The 20862-nt window shown below is 41.6% G+C and overlaps 1 protein-coding gene across 1 annotated transcript in view; it reads left to right on the forward strand.

The window, feature by feature from the left end:
* The window catches only part of DGUOK (deoxyguanosine kinase), a 48351-nt gene that overhangs the window by 10647 nt on the left and 16842 nt on the right, over positions 1 to 20862 (forward strand). Inside the window, exon 2 of the mRNA XM_049784437.1 lies at positions 8484 to 8596. Within this exon, the coding sequence (XP_049640394.1) occupies positions 8484 to 8596 (113 nt within the window). The remainder of the gene's footprint in view (positions 1 to 8483; positions 8597 to 20862) is intronic.

Consider the following 20862-nt stretch of genomic DNA (forward strand, 5'->3'; position numbering starts at 1 on the left):
CACTAAACACAGCAGCCATCAGAACCTATGTAGAAGGAAAACAGTTATTATGCTCAGGTATCAGCACTAAAAAAAAACATGCTGTGTGTGATTTTAATATAAATGTATAACTTTGAAAATAATTGCTCCTTCTGTGTGGGTGGTGCCTGGCACAGCAGAGTTCATTGGAATGCAGCTTAAGAAATACTGCCCTGTGGTTATTACCCAGGCTCCTGAAGCTCTTAAAGACCTTCCTCCCTATTCACTGTCATTCATGGCTGGAGCCAGATTCCAATTCTTAAACCAGGACTGGGAGTCGGGGTGTAAGTGGGAATGTTGACTTGGTGTATTTGTTTCAGTAATTGGAGCTGTGTATTTCCCATTATGTCTGATTTGTTGGCATTTGGGTGTTGTGTATATAAATGTCATGAGTTGTTTTCTAAGAGCCATGGTAGTCCTCAGATGAACTATTAAGTGTCTGATCTCAGAGGTAAAGTTGGCATCTCCAACAACTCAGGGCCATTCGTTTCTATCTACAATAGTTTTTTGTGAGTTGATTCTCTCTCTCTCTCTCTTTTTTTTTTTTTTAACTCAGAAGGCCTTAAATTGGCACTCAGGAGACCTGGAAGCTCCACCTTGATTCTTAGCTAGCCAAGTGTTAGTTTAGTGCAAGGGTCTGAAGACACAATTCTTCTTGTGCCTGCAGTACCAGGGATACCCAGGCCACCCTAGTAATGCTGAGGTGGGGATGGGGGTTCTTCCACAGCTGAAGCTGCTGATGATTGAGGGGCCATGTAGTACTGGGAATCAAGCCCAGATCAGGGAGATAGATGATAGGCATGTGCCCTACACTGCTTTATTTTATTTTATTTTATTTTATTTTTTTTATCTCCCAGCATGTCTTAGGAATTTTTTTATTGTTTTGGCCACAATTCAACAACAGTTGGGGTACTACTGGCTCTGCACTAGAAATTACTCCTGGCAGGCTTAGGGACTATATCGAATACCAGGGATTGAACCTAGGTCAATCCATACAAGGCAAACACCCTACTTGCTGTACCTGGTTTGGCCCCTTATGAATTGGTTTGTTTGTTTGGTTTTGGTTTTGGTTTTTGGGTTACACTTGGCCATGTACAGAGGTTACTTCTGGCTCTGTGCTCAGAAATCACTCCTGGCAGGCCCAGAGGACCATATGAGATGCTGGGGATTGAACCTGAGTCCATTACAGGTTGGCTGTATACAAGGAAAATGCTCTACTGCTGTGCTATCTCTCCAGCCCCTTATGCATTTTTTAACTTAAAAATATTTAAGTTGGGCCCGGAGAGATAGCACAGCGGTGTTTGCCTTGCAAGCAGCCGATCCAGGACCAAAGGTGGTTGGTTCGAATCCCGGTGTCCCATATGGTCCCCCGTGCCTGCCAGGAGCTATTTCTGAGCAGACAGCCAGGAGTAACCCCTGAGCACTGCCGGGTGTGGCCCAAAAACCAAAAAAAAAAAAAAAAAAAAAAAAATTTAAGTAATTATAACAGCATTCAGTCCTATAGACCACTTGTCTTTGTCCTTTCATATAAATTAAATTAGCTTTCCAACTGATAGTCAGAGACCATGTTTTAACTTCATTAACAACCTACAGTCTAAATACTGACCACTTATGCCTTTTTTTTTGGTGTTTAAGCCACACCTGGTGATGCTCAGTTACTTCTGCTATGAGCTCAGAAATCACTCCTGGCTTGGGGAGGTACCGTATGGGACACCAGGGGATTGAACCACGGTCCGTCCTAGATCAGCTGTGTGCAAGGCAAATGCCCTACTGCTGCGCCATTGCTGTGGACCCTGTGCCAAATATTTTTTTTTTTTTTTTGGTTTTTGGGCCACACCTGGTAACGCTCAGGGGTTACTCCTGGCTATGCGCTCAGAAGTTGCTCCTGGCTTGGGGGACCATATGGGACACCGGGGGATCGAACCGCGGTCCGTCCAAGGCTAGCGCAGGCAAGGCAGGCACCTTACCTTTAGCGCCACCGCCCGGCCCCATGTGCCAAATATTTTTAACCAGAAACTACTCAGTGCAGGGCAGGTATCTGATAATACACCAACTTAATCAATTTTTTGGCTTGGAGGCCTCTCTATTACTAAATGAGATCTAAAGGGTTTTGTAAGTGATTTTGGAGCCTATTTATTTTTTTATTTAAATTTAATTTTAAATAAATTTTAAAACTGTGGTTTACAAAGTTGCTCCATAATAGTTTTTATGGCATTCAGTTTCTTAACACCATTCCCACCATCAGTATAACATTCCCTCCATGATTGTCCCCAGCTATCCACCCTCCCCCAAGCTTGCACCTTGGCAGATATGAAATAATTTTCTTCATATCCTTGGTAATGGAATTATCAAAAAAAATTTTCATTAAGGGAAAATTTGTGAAAATTGTCAAATTTCATAATGAGGTCATTATATCAATGTTAATGGTTTACTAAATTGTTCTGTTGCTAGTTGAGCATTCCATTGTTGGTTTTGTTTGTTGTGTTTAGATGACTTCTGTGATAATTTCACATCTAATTTAGTACATTTCTATGTCAGTATGAATAATACAGCAATGTCACTATTTATGCAGTCTCATGCTTTAGGACTAACTTAATATGGCGGCATCATTAGAAGTACAGAGGCGAGGGGGCAGGCTATCTACCCTGATTCCAAAGAGTCCCTGGAGATCTCAGCCACAGAACCAGTATACCTGGAGTTTGAGGCGGTTAGATGTCTCTTCATAGATAAATGAAAAAGTGGTAAAGTTGAGCCATTGGCGTGGCAGCAGTTGTTGGGTGTTTCAGTGTGTGCAGCTGCCATGGCTTCAGCAGACCCAGGGATTTGCCCTACCCTCCTCCTGAGGAGCCTCAGTTCGATCAGCTGCAAGACCTGTATATCCATGAAATTTTTGTTTTGTTTTGGTTTTTGGTCACCCAGTGACACTTATGGATTTACTCCTGGCTATGCATTTTGAAATCGCTCCTTGCTTGGGGGACCATATGGGGTGCTGGGGATCAAACCCAGGTTTGTCTTTCATCAGCAAGGCCAACACCTTATTGCTGTGCTATCGCTCCAGCCCCTCCATGAGTTTTTTTGTGACTTGATTTGCCTCTCTTTCAAGAAATAAATGAGTCTGTGGTGCTGGCCAATGGGCAAACATTATGGCAGTTCTGGATCATGGGCTAAAGCCTGTATTTTAAGAAAACCATATCTGTTGATTTTGATCAGATACTTCTGAATAGTAATCTCATAAATATGTGTGAAGATCACTTGGTCCATACCTTTAAAATGTGGATGCTGGGACTAGGATTCTGGGATCAGTGTTTGATCCTGGTACCAGGTATCCTGCCAAGTATCACTAGGGATAGTTCTGGAGGCACTCGAGCATCACCAAATGTAGCTCTGGAGGCTAGTAAGGGCCACTGGAGAGGCACTGATGCCCTTCCTCCCCAAGATCTTAGATCTTAGGCTGCATCTCATTATCAGGCTCTAGCTCTGAACTAAGGATTATTTGGCTGAGAATTGCCTGCCCTGGTCCCCGAGCACTGCTTTGGAGCCCCCCTTGCCCCCCAATAAAGGGGGAGAGGAGGAATTGCTGAGTCAGGAATGTGGGGCAAGTGAAATTCATATGCATAGCATGTTTTAAACTCTTGAGTCCCTATCATTGCTGGGCTATTAGATCACTTGAGTATACCCTAATGACCTCCACAGAACCACAGGCCTTAGTGGAGGAACCTATAAGAGTGGGTCCAGGGCCCCATGCACTGCTGAGTGTGGCCCTTGTTTTGAAGATGTGAATTTGTGGGGTTGGTTCAATCTCAGATATTCAGATCCTGCATGGAAAACAAATTTGAGAACTAGAAAACAAGACAGTTACTAAAAATAACTTAGTTAATATTTCTTGTTTGATTCACTTGCCCAATGCAGTAGGAATCTGGTATAATCTATTAGTATTATTATTTATAATTTTTGGGTTTTGGGTCACACCCGGCAGCGCTCAGGGGTTACTTCTAGATCCATGCTCAGAAATCGCTCCTGGCAGGCTCGGGGGACCATATGGGATGCCGGGATTCGAACCACCGTCCTGCATACAAGGCAAATGCCTTACCTCCATGCTATCTCTCCAGCCCCGGAATCTGGTATAATCTAATCTTGAATTTCATAAAAGAGGCATGGCTATGGCACCTATTTTGCATAGACATAGAAAAAAAGGAAAGGCTTTTGTTGACTGAATGTGGGAAGAGCCAAGACTGAGCATATGTGCAAAGGCACATAGGAGTTTCTTGGAGATGGGTTTGAGAGATGAGATTAGTGTGACTATTTAAAAAAATTCAGGATGGGCCTGGAGAGATAGCACAGTAGCGTTTGCCTTGAAAGCAGCCAGTCCAGGACCAAAGGTGGTTGGTTCAAATCCCGGTGTCCCATATGGTCCCCCATGCCTGCCAGGAGCTATTTCTGAACAGACAGCCAGGAGTCACCCCTGAGCACTGCCGGGTGTGGCCCAAAAATCAAAAAAAAAAAAAAATGCAGGAGCCGGAGAGATAAGCACAGCAGTAGGGTATTTGCCTTCAATATGGCCCACCTGGGTTGGACCCGGGTTCGATTTCTGGCATCCCATATGGTCCCCTGCACCTGCCAGCAGCTGCCAAGAGCTGCCAGGAGCAATTTCTGAGCACAGAGCCAGGAGTAACCGCTGAGCACCACCAGGTATGGCCCATAAAACAAACAAACAAACAAAATGCACAGAGTTTTGTTTTTGGTTTTTACCTTGTGTATTGAGAAGAGTAGTATGTAATAAATGTCACATAGTGGATGTGTGGACTTTTCTGTTGACATTGCTTCATACCCAATCAGTAAACATGAGTGACTGATAGAACTGAGTGGACAAGTGCCTCCTTTCCTCCTTTTTATTTCATTTTTTTTTTCTCCCAAGGATAGGACTCATTTGTGAAGAGTGCTTTGGGAGAAGAAATAGAATTTCAAATACACTCTTAAGGGGGCCAGAGCAATGGTACAGTGGGTAGGGAACTTGCCTGGCACACAGCCAACCCAAGCTCAATTCCCAGCATCCCATATGGTCCCCTAAGCATTGCCTAGAGCCGAGATAGCGAACCTATGGCATGCGTGCCAGCAGTGGCATGCGAATGCCTTGCAGTTGGCACACAGGAAGGCCCACGGTTAAGATATGCGGCATTGCTGGGTGTGACTCAAAAACAAAAACCCCAAAAATATCACGAATATATTCTTAAGGTTCATCATTAAAATTTTTAACAAATTAGTTTTCCAAATAGACCGAAATTAATATTGTACTGACTTCTATCTAGAAGAACACAATTACAGTAGTATTGGTGGAGTCTTACCCAGAATGCCAGACCAAGAACTAAGTAGGATTAATTGTTACAATTTAGAAGAGTCAGGAGTGCATCTGAACAAACTCTCAAAGATTAAGTAGGACTTGGCCTAGGAAGGAAAGGAAGCACTCTAGGAAATGGGGAAGCATATGTAAAGTCATTTTTCCAAGAGATAACATGGCACACTTGAAGTTCCAAAAATTTTGTCCATATAAATCTGAATTTAGAGCTCAGATTACAGAGACCAGAAAGGTATGTGCAGGGGTCAGATCTTGAAGTGTGTTAAGCAGTGTTATTTTGTGTTCATTATGGTTGCTCTGTGAGAGAGATGGAGGTAAATAAAGAATGGAGTTGGAAAGCCAACGGATAAGATGTGTATCTTCGGGCCCGGAGAGATAGCCCAGCGGTGTTTGCCTTGCAAGCAGCCGATCCAGGACCTAAGGTGGTTGGTTTGAATCCTGGTGTCCCATATGGTCCCCCTGCCTGCCAGGAGCTATTTCTGAGCAGACAGCCAGGAGTCACCCCTGAGCACCGCCGGGTATGGCTCAAAAACTAAAAAAAAAAAAAAAAAGTGAATCTTCTAACATGGAGTTGGAAATGGAGAGAATAGGAAGGTGAGGAAAGCTACAAAAGATACAGAAGGACTTGGTGGTCACATAAGGTTTTGGCAAAGGAGGAAGTTTTTATAATGAGTAGATGGTGGATGTTTTGTTTTCTTGAGATCCAGGATACCAAAGGAAGCTCAGTTTGTTAGGGAAGATAATTTGTTAAAGGAATATAATGACTTAAGAATAGGGCTGGGGGAGATAGCATGGAGGTAAGGCGTTTGCCTTGCATGAAGAAGGTTGGTGGTTTAAATCCTGGCATCCCATATGATCCCCCGAGCCTGCCAGGAGCGATTTCTCAGTGTAGAGCCAGGAGTAACCCCTGAGCACAAAACAAAACAAAACAAAAAAAAGAATAACTGTGGAATGTTAAAGTAGAGATGTCTGGAAGGTATAGGTCAGACATTGGTGTGAGTGGGAAAAAGTAATTTCAGTGATGTGTTGCTAGGTGGAATTCATCTCTCAGCTATTTTGTGACTATTTAGTAAATAAAACTATTTAGGGGCCAGAGAAGTGTAGGTGTCTGCCTTGCAAGCACTAGCCAAGGAAGGACTGAGGTTTGATCCCCCGGCGTCCCATATGGTCCCCCCAAGCCAGGGGCAATTTCTGAGCGCTTAGCCAGGAGTAACCCCTGAGCATCAAATGGGTGTGGCCCCCCCCAAAAAAACAAAAAATAAAATAAAATAAAACTATTTAGTCAATAAATAAATATTTAGTAACTATTTCCCAACTCCATTGATTCAAGTGACTGTCTTCTAAGTGGTTTGTCTACTACCTTATCATTCTGTTCTTATCTATCTGGGGAGTCATCTTTTTACAGTGAGATGGAAACTTGTCATTTCTCTATTTAAAACCCATCATCACTGACTTCCCATTACCTTTAGAATAGAATCCAAACTTTTTTTGTTTTTGGGTCATACCCAGCAGTGCTCAGAAATCGCTCCTGGCAGGCTCAGGGCACCATATGGGATGCCGGGATTCGAACCACCAGTCTTCTGTATGCAAGGCAAATGCCTTACCTCCATGCTCTCTCTCCAGCTCCTAATCCAAACTTCTTAATCTGGCTCCAGAGTCTTCTTCCTACCTCTCCATACTGATCCTAAAACAGTCTTTTTCCTCTCTTGGCCATAAAGCAGCACTTGCTTCTAGGCCACAGACTTTCCTTCTCATTGTGTGCCTCTCTCCTTGCTTTTTCACTGCCATAAGTGTAGAGAGTCTCCTACTCTTTCTTCCCTTATGGTATGGCTAGCTCCTCATTTTTAGGGTCTTTGCTCAGCTGTTATTTCTTCTGAGAATTTTTTGTTTTGTTTTGTTTTGTTTTGTTTTTTGTTTTTGGGCCACACCGGTGGCACTCAGGAGTTACTCTCTGGCTCTGTGTTTAGAAATTGCTCCTGGCAGACATGGGGGACCATATGGAATGCTGGGATTCGAACCACCATTGGTCCTGGATTGGCTGCTTGCAAGGCAAATGCCCTAACACTGTGCTATCTCTCTGGCCCCTTCTTCTGAAGTTTTTCTGTTGTTCTTATTGTTGTTGTTGTTGTTGTTGTTGTTGGGGAGGAGGGGGAAACACATGGTAATACTCAGATTTTACTTCTGGTTCTATGCTCAGAGATCACTCCTGGCAATGCTCAAGGCCATATGGGGATTGAACCCATGTTACCTGTGTGCAAGGCAAGCACCTTATCCATTGTGCTATCTCTGACACTCCTCACCCCCAGAGCTGTTCTTGACCTTCTGAGTTCTATTAGAGCCATCTTGCATTTTTCGTTCCTAGCACTTAATACAGTTTTCTAGTTACTGGTATGTTTCATTAATACCTGTCCTCCTATACAAGATTTGTAAGGCTGAATCTGATCTAGGTTTTGTTTACCATTGAACCCAGTTCCATTCTGAGCATGTAGTAATAAATATTTTATGAATATTAATTAAATTTGTTGGATAGTTGAGGGTCATGTTTTTTTTTATCTTGAAAAACAGGAAAATTTTGCAGTCACAGAATAAATAGACCTGTGATTCAGATGATTTCATCTACATTGATAGTCTTTTACATTTTCAACTAATATATTACTCAGAGAAACAAGGATATCAAAATTGCAATTCCAATCTTACAGGTATTTTCCCTTTTTCTTGTCTTGTATTCTTTTTTTTTTGTGTGTGTGTGTGGTTTTTGGGTCACACCCGGCAGTGCTCAGGGGTTATTTCTGGCTCCAGGCTCAGAAATTGCTCCTGGCAGGCACAGGGGACCATATGGGGCGCCGGGATTCGAACCGATGACCTCCTGCATGAAAGGCAAACGCCTTACCTCCATGCTATCTCTCTGGCCCCTTGTCTTGTATTCTTGATAGTCACCCTGCTTAGGATGATCTGGCTTCTCATCAGTCTGACAGTGGCATTACTGCTGAATTTTGGAATTGGAAAAACTGCTACTCATTTCTTTTAGGAAGGCATTTATGGCAGAGTGTAATAGCAGCTTTCTTTAGTCCTGATTTGAGAAGTATCCCAATACATGCTGTTTACATTGCAGCTGTGGGAAAGTCAACCTTTGTGAAGTTACTCATGGCAACTTACCCAGAGTGGCACGTGGCTACAGAACCTGTAGCAACATGGCAGAATGTCCTGACTTCTGACACTCAAAAAGTAAGTTTTCTTTTGTGGCGAGTAGTTGACTGGCTTGGGTAAGTAAACTAATTATAATAATTCAATTTGCTCTGAGTAGGTAAAGCAGAATAATTTGAGTCTTTCTTAAGTACCTTCATTCTAGGGCCAGAAATGATTGTGCAAAGGGCTTGAGTGCATGGAGAAAACACCATATTCTATCCCTGGTATTGTATAGCCCCACCCTCCTCCACCTTGAGCACCTAGGTGGAGGCCCTGGTGGCCTCCTAGCACTGTCACTCAGGTCCACAGAGCCATGACATGTGAACCCCCTGATCTTTATTGGGAAAAACTCTAGCTACCAAATTCCTTTGTTCTAAGAAGCTGACCATACATAAACCAAAGAAGATATGGTTTGTTTAAATATGTTTAGATTTTTCGTATGTGTAAGAATTGTGTGTGACTTTTGTGTGTCTGCATTAGTGACTACCTTGGATTTTTGTGGTTTTCCAAAACTTGACCAGCCATCATAGCTTTTTGTCATTTGTCATTCCTGCCCTTTAAGTACTTATATTTACTGAAATAGATCATCAGGATTAATATTAGCAGTGATTCTTAACTTATCTATAAGTCTTAGAAATTGGAATGAACCTGAGAGAGCATCTTGTCACACTTCGAGTCAGTGAAAAAATAAAAGCTAACATTTATAAAGTTATTTATAAAGCATGACACTATGTGCCAAACACTGTATATTTCACTAACGCCTCATGGTATACAAACTGGAGTCAAGTCTGTTGCATTGGAAAAGCTGTTGTGTAGGATTCAGTGCCAGAGTGAACAGGACCAGTTTGGACTTGAACTTTGGTTATGGCTAAAGGAGTAGCAGCACTGTGCCTCCTCTTTGTAGACTCCCACTGTAGCCCTGGAACAGTCACTGAATGCTCTGATTTGCTTGTTTGGCTAAACTGGCACCAACAGTGCTTAGGGGCTACCCTTGGCACAGTATTTGGGGAATCAAGCAGTATCAGGAATTGAAACCAGGTTCTTACATGCCAAGCATGTGCTTCACCTCGAATACCCTTGGTTCGTAACAACTTTGATATTTAAAAAATTCTCATTTGTGCTACTTTGCATTCCTATAATTCTTACTCATCAATTCTGATTCTGCCTCTTAAATCTTATCTTTCCACACAGCAGCCTTTCATATAGTTGAAAGCAGTGGTTTTTATTTTTTTTTATTTTTTTATTTTTTTTTTTATTTTTGGGTCACACCTGGCAGCTCTCAGGGATTACTCCTGGCTCTGCACTCAGAAATCGCCCCTGGTAGGCACGGGGGACCATATGGAATACTGGGATTCAAACCACTGAACTTCTGCATGAAAGGCAAGTGCTTTACCTCCATGCTATCTCTCTGGCCCCAGCAGTGGTTTTCTATGCTACTTTTCCTTTAGATTTTCTCTTTCATGCCAGATCCAGACTGTTTCTCATTTTGAAGTAACACTGTCTAGTTAATTTTACATGTAAAAATGATAGAACAGTACTGAAGCATTCTGGACATAGTCTAAATCAGTTGCTTTCAATCTTTTGACACTTGCAGACAGGTGTTGATATAGAATATTATATAATTTATGGGGCCGGAGAGATAGCATGGAGGTAAGGCATTTGCCTTGCATGCAGAAGGACGGTGGTTCAAATCCCGGCATCCCATATGGTCCCCTGAGCCTGCCAGGAGCGATTTCTGAGCATAGAGCCAGGAGTAGCCCCTGAGCGGGTGTGACCCAAAAACCAAAAAAAAAAAAAAAAAAAAGAATATTATATAAATTTACTCTGATCCCATTTTTGTTGTTGTTGTTGTTGTTGTTGTTATTCCAGCTTAGAATCATGTTACCCCTTTTGGCAGGTACATTGTGTTTATTGAAGATTTGGTTTTGAAATATTCTCTATGCTCTCTCTCCATATGTTTTTATAAAATTATCTTTTATGGGGTTGGAGGACACCACCAGCAATGCTCAGGGCTTACTCGTGGCAGGGTTGGGGGACCATATGCAGTGCTGAGGGTTCATATGCAGTGCTGAGGTTTAAACTGGGGTCTACTCTTACAAGGCCTTAACCCTTTTACTGCCTCTGCCCCCAGCTTTTCCATTTAATAAATGAATTGTCTATCTTTTTCTGAACATGACATGGGACAGCTGCTGTAGGGATTTAAAAATAGGTCCACAAGTGATCTGACACCTTTTCCTTCAAAAGGTGCCAACTTAATACTCCCATTGAATGTTGCCTAGGCTTGGTGACTCACTTCTATCAACTAGAATATAGAAGGAATAACAATGTGACTACTTAGGGTGGTCACAAAGATGCTTTTTATTCTCTTGATCACTTTGACTCTGGGGGATACCAGCTGCTGGTTATGAAGTCATTCTCTGGACAAAGAACTCCAGGCAGCCTCCTGCTGACAACTGTGTGTGTGTGTGTGTGTGTGTGTGTGTGTGTGTGTGAGAGAGAGAGAGAGAGAGAGAGAGAGAGAGAGAGAGAGAGAGAGAGAGAGAGAGAGAGAGAGAGAGAGAGAGAGAGAGAGAGAGAGAGAGAACACATGTGCGTCCATGCATAGATTCTCAGGAGTGTTCTTTTGGGGAGCACACCAAAGAGCTCTCGGGTTACTCCTGGTTCTATGCTCAGAAATTACTTCATGCATGCTCAAGGGACAATATGGGATGCTGGGGATGTGAGACAGATGCCCTACCCTCTGTGCTATAACTCTAGAATGGACTCAGGAGTTCTTCCTCAGCCCCACTCAAGCCTTCAGATGACTAGCTTAAGCCAAAGTGTATCTGAAGCCTCATGAGAAACCATGGGATTGGATTTCAGATTCCTTACCTACAGAAACTGGGATAATGAACTTTTCTTTTAAGCTTCTGAATGTGACCAGAGAGATAATACAAAGAAGTAATAATGCACTTGCATCAGCCACAACCCTGGTTCGAATCCACAGCACCACAAATAGTCTTTGAGCACTTCCAGACTTCATTCCAAGTTTTGCTGAGTGTGGCACAAAAAACAAACAAATGAATATAGACTCAGTAGATAAAGAATGCCCCAATCCCATTATCCAGAGATAAAACTGTTAATTATTTTTTCTTCAGAGGGGGTATATATATATTTACCTTCAATTACTTAAAACATTTATGTTACGTAAACAAAATTTGTAGGGCCAGAGTGATAGTAAAAGGGTGAAGGCTCTTGCCTTGTATATGGCCAGTCCCAATTCAGTGCCCAGCACTGCATATGATTCCCTGAGGAGTGACCCCTGAGCATAGAGCCAGGAGTCAGCCCTGAACAATGCTATATGTGGCCAAAAAATCCCAAACAAACAGAAACCTCACTTGATAAGTATTATTACAGAATAAGGAAGAAGGGGCCAGATAATTAAGACTCTCATTAGTGCCTTATTTCCATCCTTGTGTGCATAGGACATCTATGACCTGGTTGGTCAGTTCCCTAAGCCCTTATTTACAGAAGAGGCAACTAGTCAGAGAGCAAGGGGATTAGTTGGTAACCTGTTCTTACCTGCTTCATATCCTATTATAAACACGTTTTCTTGCCTGTGGGGCCTTTTCAGAGCCTTTTTGGGGTCTGATATGAATGCTTTTCTAGCTCACTCTGTATGGTGTGTGGTGTGGCACAATTGTTGATGTTGCCACCTTATATGTGAAGGATGCCATCAGGCTGCTCTATGAGCTGCAAAATAAAGAACTGTGGGTGCTGGAGATATAGTACAGCAGTAGGGCATTTGCCTTGCATGAAGCTTATTCGAACAGATGGTGGTTCAAATCCTGGCATCCCATATGGTCCCCTGTGCCTGCTAGGAGTAACTCCTGAGCGCTGCAGGGTGCTTCCTTCTGGTTACTATCTAGATGAGAATTTGTGCAACTGATCATTAATGTGTCTGTGCTGTGCACACAATGGTTTGTAACACAACCAATCAGAATATATGTAGATGAGACGCTAATGGCCCCTCCTTTCCATTCTCTGTAACAGTATTAACTCTTGCTGATACTTTGCCTTGGTTGCCATATTTTCATTTAATCTTCATATGCAATGTTTTGGAATAGAATACTTTTAACTTTTTGGGGGGAGCCACACCTGGTGACACTCAGGGGTTATTTCTGGCTATGAGCCTAGAAATTGTTCCTGGCATGGGAGACCATATGGATGGGGGGGGGGATCGAACCGCAGTCTGTCCTAGGCTAGTGTGGGCAAGGCAGAGACGCCTTACCGCTTGCACCTCTGCTCCAGTCCCAATACTTTGAGCTTTTTAAATAGTCAGATATACCTTCATTATTATTACCTAGTGCCAGAGTTTTTAAAAACCTCTCACAGGGCCAGGAGAAGTTACTCAGTGGCTTAGAATTCCTGCCTTGCAAAAATGAGGTGGCAAGAGCTGTTATCAGTGCTGAACTTGATCCTGGCAGCTCTGCTTTCTGTGAACCCTGGAGCTGCAAGCATTTTTATGTGTTAAAAAAAAAAAAGCGTAGCCTTTGAAAAGCAAGGCAAGTAAAATACATGCAAGCACCATAGACTGGAAGATGGCTTCTAGTGAGCCCATGTGAAGCCACAGTGATCTTCTATCAAGTACATCAACTAAAGGCATGCAAAGGCATGTAAGCAAACAGTTTGCTCCTTAGGGGAGTGTGTGAACACCATGACTAAAAATGTGCTTGTTTGTGTGCAATTCCATCTCTGTAACAGCAGTAAAGAAAAGGGAATATGGGGTGGGGTGGGGTGTTTAAGTATAAATAACATGGACCAAAGCAATAGCACAGCGTGCAGACTTTTGCCATGCTGGGTTCAATCCCCGGCATCTCATATGGTCCTCTAAGCCTGCCAGGAATCATTTCTGAGTGCTAAGCCAGGAGTAACCTCTGAGCGCCACCAGATGTGCCACAAAAACAAATAAAATGTAATTCAGTAAGCCCTTACAATCTTAAATTTTTTTTGTGTGTGTGGTTTTTGGGTCACACCCGGCAGTGCTCAGGGGTTATTCCTGGCTCCATGCTCAGAAATTGCTCCTGGCAGGCATGGGGGATGCCGGGATTTGAACTGATGACCTCCTGCATGAAAGGCAAACACCTTAACTCCATGCTATCTGTCTGGCCCCTACAATCTTAAATTTTATTTAAATTTATTTTTTTGGAGGACAAAGTGATAGTACAATGGGAAGAACACTTGACTCCATGTCTCAGACTCAGTTTTAGGCTCTAAAACTAGATATGGTCCCTGAATCCACCAGGAGTGATCCCTTGACACAAAGCCATGAATAATCTCTGAGCACTATGGGGTGTCATTCCCAAACTAAAACAAAAACAAAAAATTCCAAAAATTTTTTCTTTATCTTGCTTCAAATACCTTTGTTTTGTTTGTTTTGGGGCCACACCTGATGATGCTCAGGGGTTACTCATGGTTATGTGCTCAGAAATTGCCCCTGGCTTGGGGAATCATATGGAACTCCAGGGGACCATATGGGACTCCGAGGAATCGAACCGCCGTCCGTCCTAGGCTAGCGTGTCCAAAGCAGACGCCTTATGCCCTGTGCCACCGCTCTGGCCCCTTTTTCTTGCTTCAGATATCTTTAAAAGTTATAAGACACCTCATTACTTACAATAATTAAAATAGTGAAACAACAGGGACCAGATCTATAGCACATCAGTAGAGCGTTTGCCTTGCACGGGGCAGATCCAGGACGGACCTGGTTTGATCCCTGGCATCCCATATGATTCCCCAAGCCAAGAGCGATTTCTGAGCACATAGCCAAGAAGAAGTAACCCCTGAGCATCACTGGGTGTGGCCCAAAAACCAGGAAAAAAAAAAAAGGTGAAACAACCAAACCTGACCATAGATAAAAGATAAAGAGGCTGTTGATATATTCATACAGTGAACTACTAGTCAGTTTTTTTTTTTAATTTTTTGTTTTATTTTGTGAGTACACAAAGCCACTCAGAGGCTATTCTTGGTTCAGTGCTTAAGAGCATCTTTTAGTAGTGCTCAGGGGACTATATGTGGTACAGGGATTCAAACCTGTGTTGTGGCCAATGGAAGGGGGTGTTGGCCACACTCAGCAATGCTCAGTGTTACTTCTGGCTGTGTGCTTAAAAATCAGTCTGTTGTAAGAAAAATAAAAGATAGTATGGCAATAATATCCAGAGACAATAGAGCTGAATACTGGAGGACCAGGTCATGAATGCAGTTAGAGCCTAACCACATGACAAACACTATAACTATAGTGAAGAAGAGAGGCAGAATGCCTGTCTGAGAGATAGGCAGGGAGTTGGGGTGGGCGAGTGTAATGGGGACATTGGTAGTGGAATGATACTCTGGTGAAGGGTGGTATACATTCTATGACTGAAACCCCATATGAAAATTTTTGTAAACACAGTGATTAAATTTAAAAATAAATAATAAAATTTAAAAATAAAACAATAAAAGAAATCAGTCTGTTGGGGCTCAGGGGACCATATATGGTATCAGGGGTTGAACCTGGGTCAGCCTTGTACAAGGCAAGTGCCTTACTTTCTGAACCATTTCACTGGCCCTGCAGTAATTTTTTGTTCGTTTGTTTTTGTTTTTTGGGTCACACCTGGCAACGCTCAGAGGTTACTCCTGGCTATGCACTTAGAAATCGCTCCTGGCAAGCTCAGGGGACCATATGGGATGCCAAGAATCGAACCAGAGTCTGTCAGGGGTTGGCTGCATGCAAAGCAAATGCCTTACTGCTGTATTATCACTCCAGCCCCACATTTCTTTATTTTAAACACCGTGCTTTACAGAGTTGCTTATAATATAGTTATTTCTCTCAGTCAGTGTTCCAACAGCAATCCCACCATCAATGTAACATTTCCTCCACCACTGTCCCCAGTTTCCCAACCACCTCAAAGCCTCTTGGCAAGATACAAATAATTTATTTAATATTGCTTGGTACAACTAAATGGTAATGGAATTATCCAAAGAAAGCTTCATTAACAGAAAATTTGTGTAAACTGTCATATCTTACAATGAGGTCAATATGTCATTGTCTAATGGTTTACTATGCTGTTTATGCTGCATATGACAGTTTGTGTAAACTGTCATATCTTGCAATGATGTCATTGATGGTTTACTATGCTAATTGAGCATTCCATTATTGGTTTTGTTTGTTGACCTTATATGGCTTCTTTGATAATGTCACATCTAATTTGGTGTATTCCTACTGGAAAGTTGGTATCAAAATTATGGAAGTGTCATGTGACTGCATAAGTGACCATGTGGTTCAGGACTTCAAGAATCTGGGCCAATACATTTTTATGGCAACAGCAGTGGTTCATGGGCATTACTGCCAGGACTTATGGAAGTAAAATGGCATGGAGGAGTGGTAGGGAGAGGCCCTCTCTGGCTCCAAAGAGTCCCTGGAAATTTCAGCCACAAAATTGGCATACCTGGAATATTTGGCGGTGAGAAGTCTACAGAGACTGGTGGAAAGGTGGTGAAGCTGAGCTGTTGGTGTGGAGCATTGTAGAGCAGGTCTGTGTGTGCATCTACCACACAGCTTCATCAGGGTGGGGGACTTGCCTCACCCCTCTCCTGAGGAGCCCTAGTGCGATCAGGGATGAGGCCAATATGTTCGAGTTTTTGCTGCTAGTTTTGCCGCTCTTTAGAGAGTTAGATGAGTCTGTGGTGATGGTTACTGGGCAGACATGGTCGGCTCTCCCTTCAGTAATTTTAAAAATTAATTTTTCCCCATTCATTATAAATTAGGAAGAGCTTGAGAGGTATGCAAAACAGAAGTAAATCATAAGGAAAAAACACGTATTAACTAGTTTCATTAATGGAGCAGTACAAGGATATAAAGTTCCTGAATAGACAAAATAAACCAGTGGGTACAATCATAGAACTAAGTTCATCTGAGGAGAAGAGTTGGGGGAGAGAGGGGAGAGTGTGTATGAAATGTAACTGTAGGTGGTGGGGTTTATTTGTGAAAAATAAAATAATTGGGTTAGAAAGAGTTAAATATCATCAGAGTACATGTTTTACATGCAGGAGGTCCGGGTTTGATCTACAGCACCATGTGGTTTTCCAGAAAGACTGTATGACCTCTGGGCACTGACCAGAAATAATCCCTGATTGAGCACTGCCAGATATATCCCCCAAACCAAAAACAAAAAATGGAAGACTAAAGGAGTTTGATTTTCCCGGTAATTAACTACTGGCCTTGGTAGTGTTCCTTTTTATTTTATTTGTGAGTGGTTATTTATATACATATTATCATGTCTGATTGTGTTTTCCTGTTATCCTTTTGAAGTAGTTATTGCTGTTTAGAGAAAAGTCATTGTATTTTATATTTGTATTCTCTGACTTAATTCTTATATTGTTATAATTTAATTATTTTCTAAACAGTAATTATGAATTTTCTAGTGTTCATACCTCATTTGTATTCTTTCATTTGGGTAGAAGTTCTAGAATAACATTAAATTATAGTAGAGATGGTAGTTACAATTATTTGGGTGTGTCTTTAATTAAATACCTCTAAGTCCATTTTAGGTGACATAATTCTTGCTCAATACGTATTAGCATGTGATGGAGGAGGTACACTTCTGTAACTAGGATATTGGCTTTTCATCAGCATCAGTGCTGTATTTTCATCAAAAGCCTCTTAGTAGCTAGTATAATAGCCCTGTCTACCTTCTCATGCACAAATGCTTCCACAGAGTCACATTTCCAACCATGAGGATTATTGTCTTTAATTTTTCAGTCACAGATTTGATAATGATACATCTTCACATGCCTAGAATGAACTATTTTTTGGCAATGATGTACTAGCCTACATTTGCTAATATGATACCTGGAATTGTATAGGTATGTTTATAGACTTTTTTTTTTTTTTTTTAGATTTTTGGGCCACATCTGCAGGTGCTCAGTGGTTACTCCTGGATCTGCCAGGAATCAAACCCGGGTCTGTCTTGGGTTGACAACTAAATGGTAATGGAAGACAATGTTTGCAAGACAAACATTTGCTGTGTTATCTCTCTGCCCCTAGACTTAACATTTTAATAGTTTATGTGTACAATTTTTATAGACTTCACCTTCAGTGTTATGAAAGTATTGAAAAACTTGGTTTTTTTAGTTTGGTTTGGTTTGGTTTTTGGGTCACACCTCTTAGTGCTCAAAGCCTACTTCTGTCTGTAAAGTCAGGGAATCACTACCTGTGGTGCTCAGTGGGCTCTATAGGGTGCCAAGTATCAAACCCAGGTCAGCCATTTATAAGACAAGCACTCTGCCTACCCTCTATTTGTTCCAGTCCCCTTAAAAAAATATTTTAAGTACTTGTTAGGTTAGAAAGAGAATAAAAAGTTTAGACTTTCCTTCTTGTAGCTGAGATTCCTGATACTCCATTTGGTCTACAGCATTGCCAGGAGTGATATCTGAGCACAGAACCAGAGTAAGCCCAGGGCATTGCTGGGCATGGTCAAAATTTATTTTTAAATTTTAGTTTTAATTTAGTTTTGCCCAAATTAAAAAAAAATGTACTTAATGCCATTGATTTAAATGTTAATGTTTTGGGTCTGCAATGATAGCACAGTGGATTGGACATTTACCTTGCATACAGTCAACTCATATTCAGTCTCTAGCTTCCCATATTGTCCCCTGACTCCTCCTGCCAGGAGTGATTTCAGAGTGCAAAGCCAGGAGTAATGCCTGTGCACTACTTGGTATAGCCCCAGTGACACTCAGGGGTTACATTACTCCTGACTCTGTACTCAGAAATTGCTTCTGGCAGGCCCAGGGGACAATATGGGATGATGGGGATTGAACCCAGTTTGGTTCTGGGTCAATCCTGTGCAAGGCAAATGCCCCACCGCTTTGCTATTGCTTTGGCCCCTTTCTTTGTCTTTTTATTTCACTTAGTATAACACCCTCCAGTTCTGCTCATGTGTTATAGAGAAAAACAAGATTGCTTTATGACTTCATGAAAAAAGGCTCTTGTATTTTTCTGGAGTCTTTATTATTTGATTTTTAAAATCTTTTGTAGGATTTACTGTTTTTTTTTTTTATGTAGTTTTTTTTGTGTCTTACTCCATTTTATTTGCAGCTGTTTACTGATTTTTGCTATTAATTAATTGATTAATTTATGTATTGGTGCTGAAGTCAAACTCTGTCTCAGGGATGCAATACATGTGCATTGAGTTACATTAGTATGGGGATTTCTTTGTTTTTATTAATGTTTTGCCAAAGTAGGTCCAGTTTGTGGCTATCTGCATGTTATTGAGTTTCTCTGATGGAAATACTTCAGATCTCAGATTTAAAATTTTTTCCTTTGATTTTAATCAGATTTTTATCTGATCATTTCAGCTTCTTTATAATTTTCATAGTTGAACCATTATTTTTTGTTTTGTTTGTTTTGTTTTGTTTGGGGGGGGAGGCTATACCCTAGAGCATTTGGAAGTTTAATCTGAGTTAGTCTCGTGCAAGTCAAACACCCTACACATCGTGCTATCGCATGATTTTAAACTTTATTGCTGTTCTAAAACATCTAGAGATATTACATGTTTGTATAAAGTAGGGATTCTTAGGGATGGTGAAATCTGATGGGAGTGAGCACTTCTGAGTCTCTTCTATTGAGGATGTATTTCACCTCTCTTCTATTTCCTGAGAAAAAGAGTATTATGAAGTTTCAGATCATTATAAAGTTTATAAAGTTATTTGAATACAGTATTACAGTTACTGAAGTAGAAAACGTGGTTTATATTGATTTGTCTTTTAGGGAAAAAAATAAAAAGCAAAAGTTCTCTAGTAGGAGATGTTGCTCTCCTAGTTTTTCATCTCTAGGTTTTAGCTGCATTTTATACTCTCATAATTTTCTGCTTTTTAATATTGTAATTTCAGAAGAATTGCTTAAACTGACTATATGGTAGTCATTAATTAGGCTAATTGCAGAAATTAGTTTACTAAATAACTGATCCTCATTGGGATTCTTATTTGGGCAATTGCATTTTTTGCTTCTGAAAATGCTTCTCTTTTCATACTATACTTTAAAAAGAAGTTAGATTTGTTTTTGTTTTTTTGTTCTTTGTTTTTGGGCCACACCCAGCTGTGCTCAGAATTTACTCCTGGCTCTGTGCTCAGGAACTACTCCTAGTGGTATTCAAGAAACCATATATGGTGCCAGGGATTAAAACCAAGTTAGGGGGCCGGAGAGGTGGCACTAGAGGTAAGGTGTCTGCCTTGCAAGCGCTAGCGTAGGACGGACTGCGGATGACGGACCGCGGTTCGATCCCCTGGCGTCCCATATGGTCCCACCCAAGCCAGGAGCGATCTCTGAGCGCATAGCCAGGAGTAACCCCTGAGCGTCAAACGGATGTGGCCCAAAAAACAAAACAAAACAAAACAAAAAACCAAAAACCAAGTCAGCCATTTATAGGTGCCTTACTCACTATACTATTTCTCTGGTACCTTTATATTTTTTTTTCCAGTCACAGCTTTTTTTCATATTTTATCAACGTGTCAGTCTCTTGAGTCTCATTGATATTTTCCTATTTTGTTTCTGGCAGCAGTTCTTGTCTCCCAGGAGGTGGTTTGTCCTAAGCATGCAAATTGTCTCTCTGCTCCTGAGTTGTTAAATAGTTTTATTTCCATGATTTTTCCTCTGTTTGCTAATAGGTTTGAAGGGGTTGGTGTATATGTTCTCCAGCTAAATGGGTTCTGAGCAATTATGTAGGTCACTAAATATTTTTTTGTTCTAGAGCAGTCTCCCCTTAATTGTCCAGATTCCACTGATGGTGGAATAACCTCCTTTTCTCACCTTTCCCCCAGTCAGCATGGTACATCTACCAGCAAAATGCCTCTCCCTCTTATCCATGCTTCCACAGTCTCAGGACTGTACCACACACTCAATATCCCTTGCAGTCTCATACCCATTTGTGAAGCAGGTGTGTTTTGTAGTTGAGCATTTTGAAGGAGGTTAAATTGTTGTGGGTTGGTTTTTTGTGGGAGTTGGAGGTAGGCACACTTGGAAGTGCTCAGGGCTACCTCCTGGTTCTGTGCTCAGGGTTAACTTCTTCTTGGTGGGCTCAAGGGACCATAGAGGTTGCCAGGGATTGAATCTGGGTCAGCCACATGCAAAGCAAGTGCCCTACCTGCTATACTGCCATCCTGGCCCATGGGAAATCATTTTTGTGATCCCACTCTATTCTACCTTCTAAAACCTTTCAAAGCCTCTTTACAATGTAGGAATGATATTTTAACCACATTGGACCACTTGTACTTGTCTAAATAAATGTCTA

Source organism: Suncus etruscus, chromosome 12 (assembly GCF_024139225.1).
Source record: "Suncus etruscus isolate mSunEtr1 chromosome 12, mSunEtr1.pri.cur, whole genome shotgun sequence".
NCBI classification, from domain to species: Eukaryota; Metazoa; Chordata; class Mammalia; order Eulipotyphla; family Soricidae; genus Suncus; species Suncus etruscus.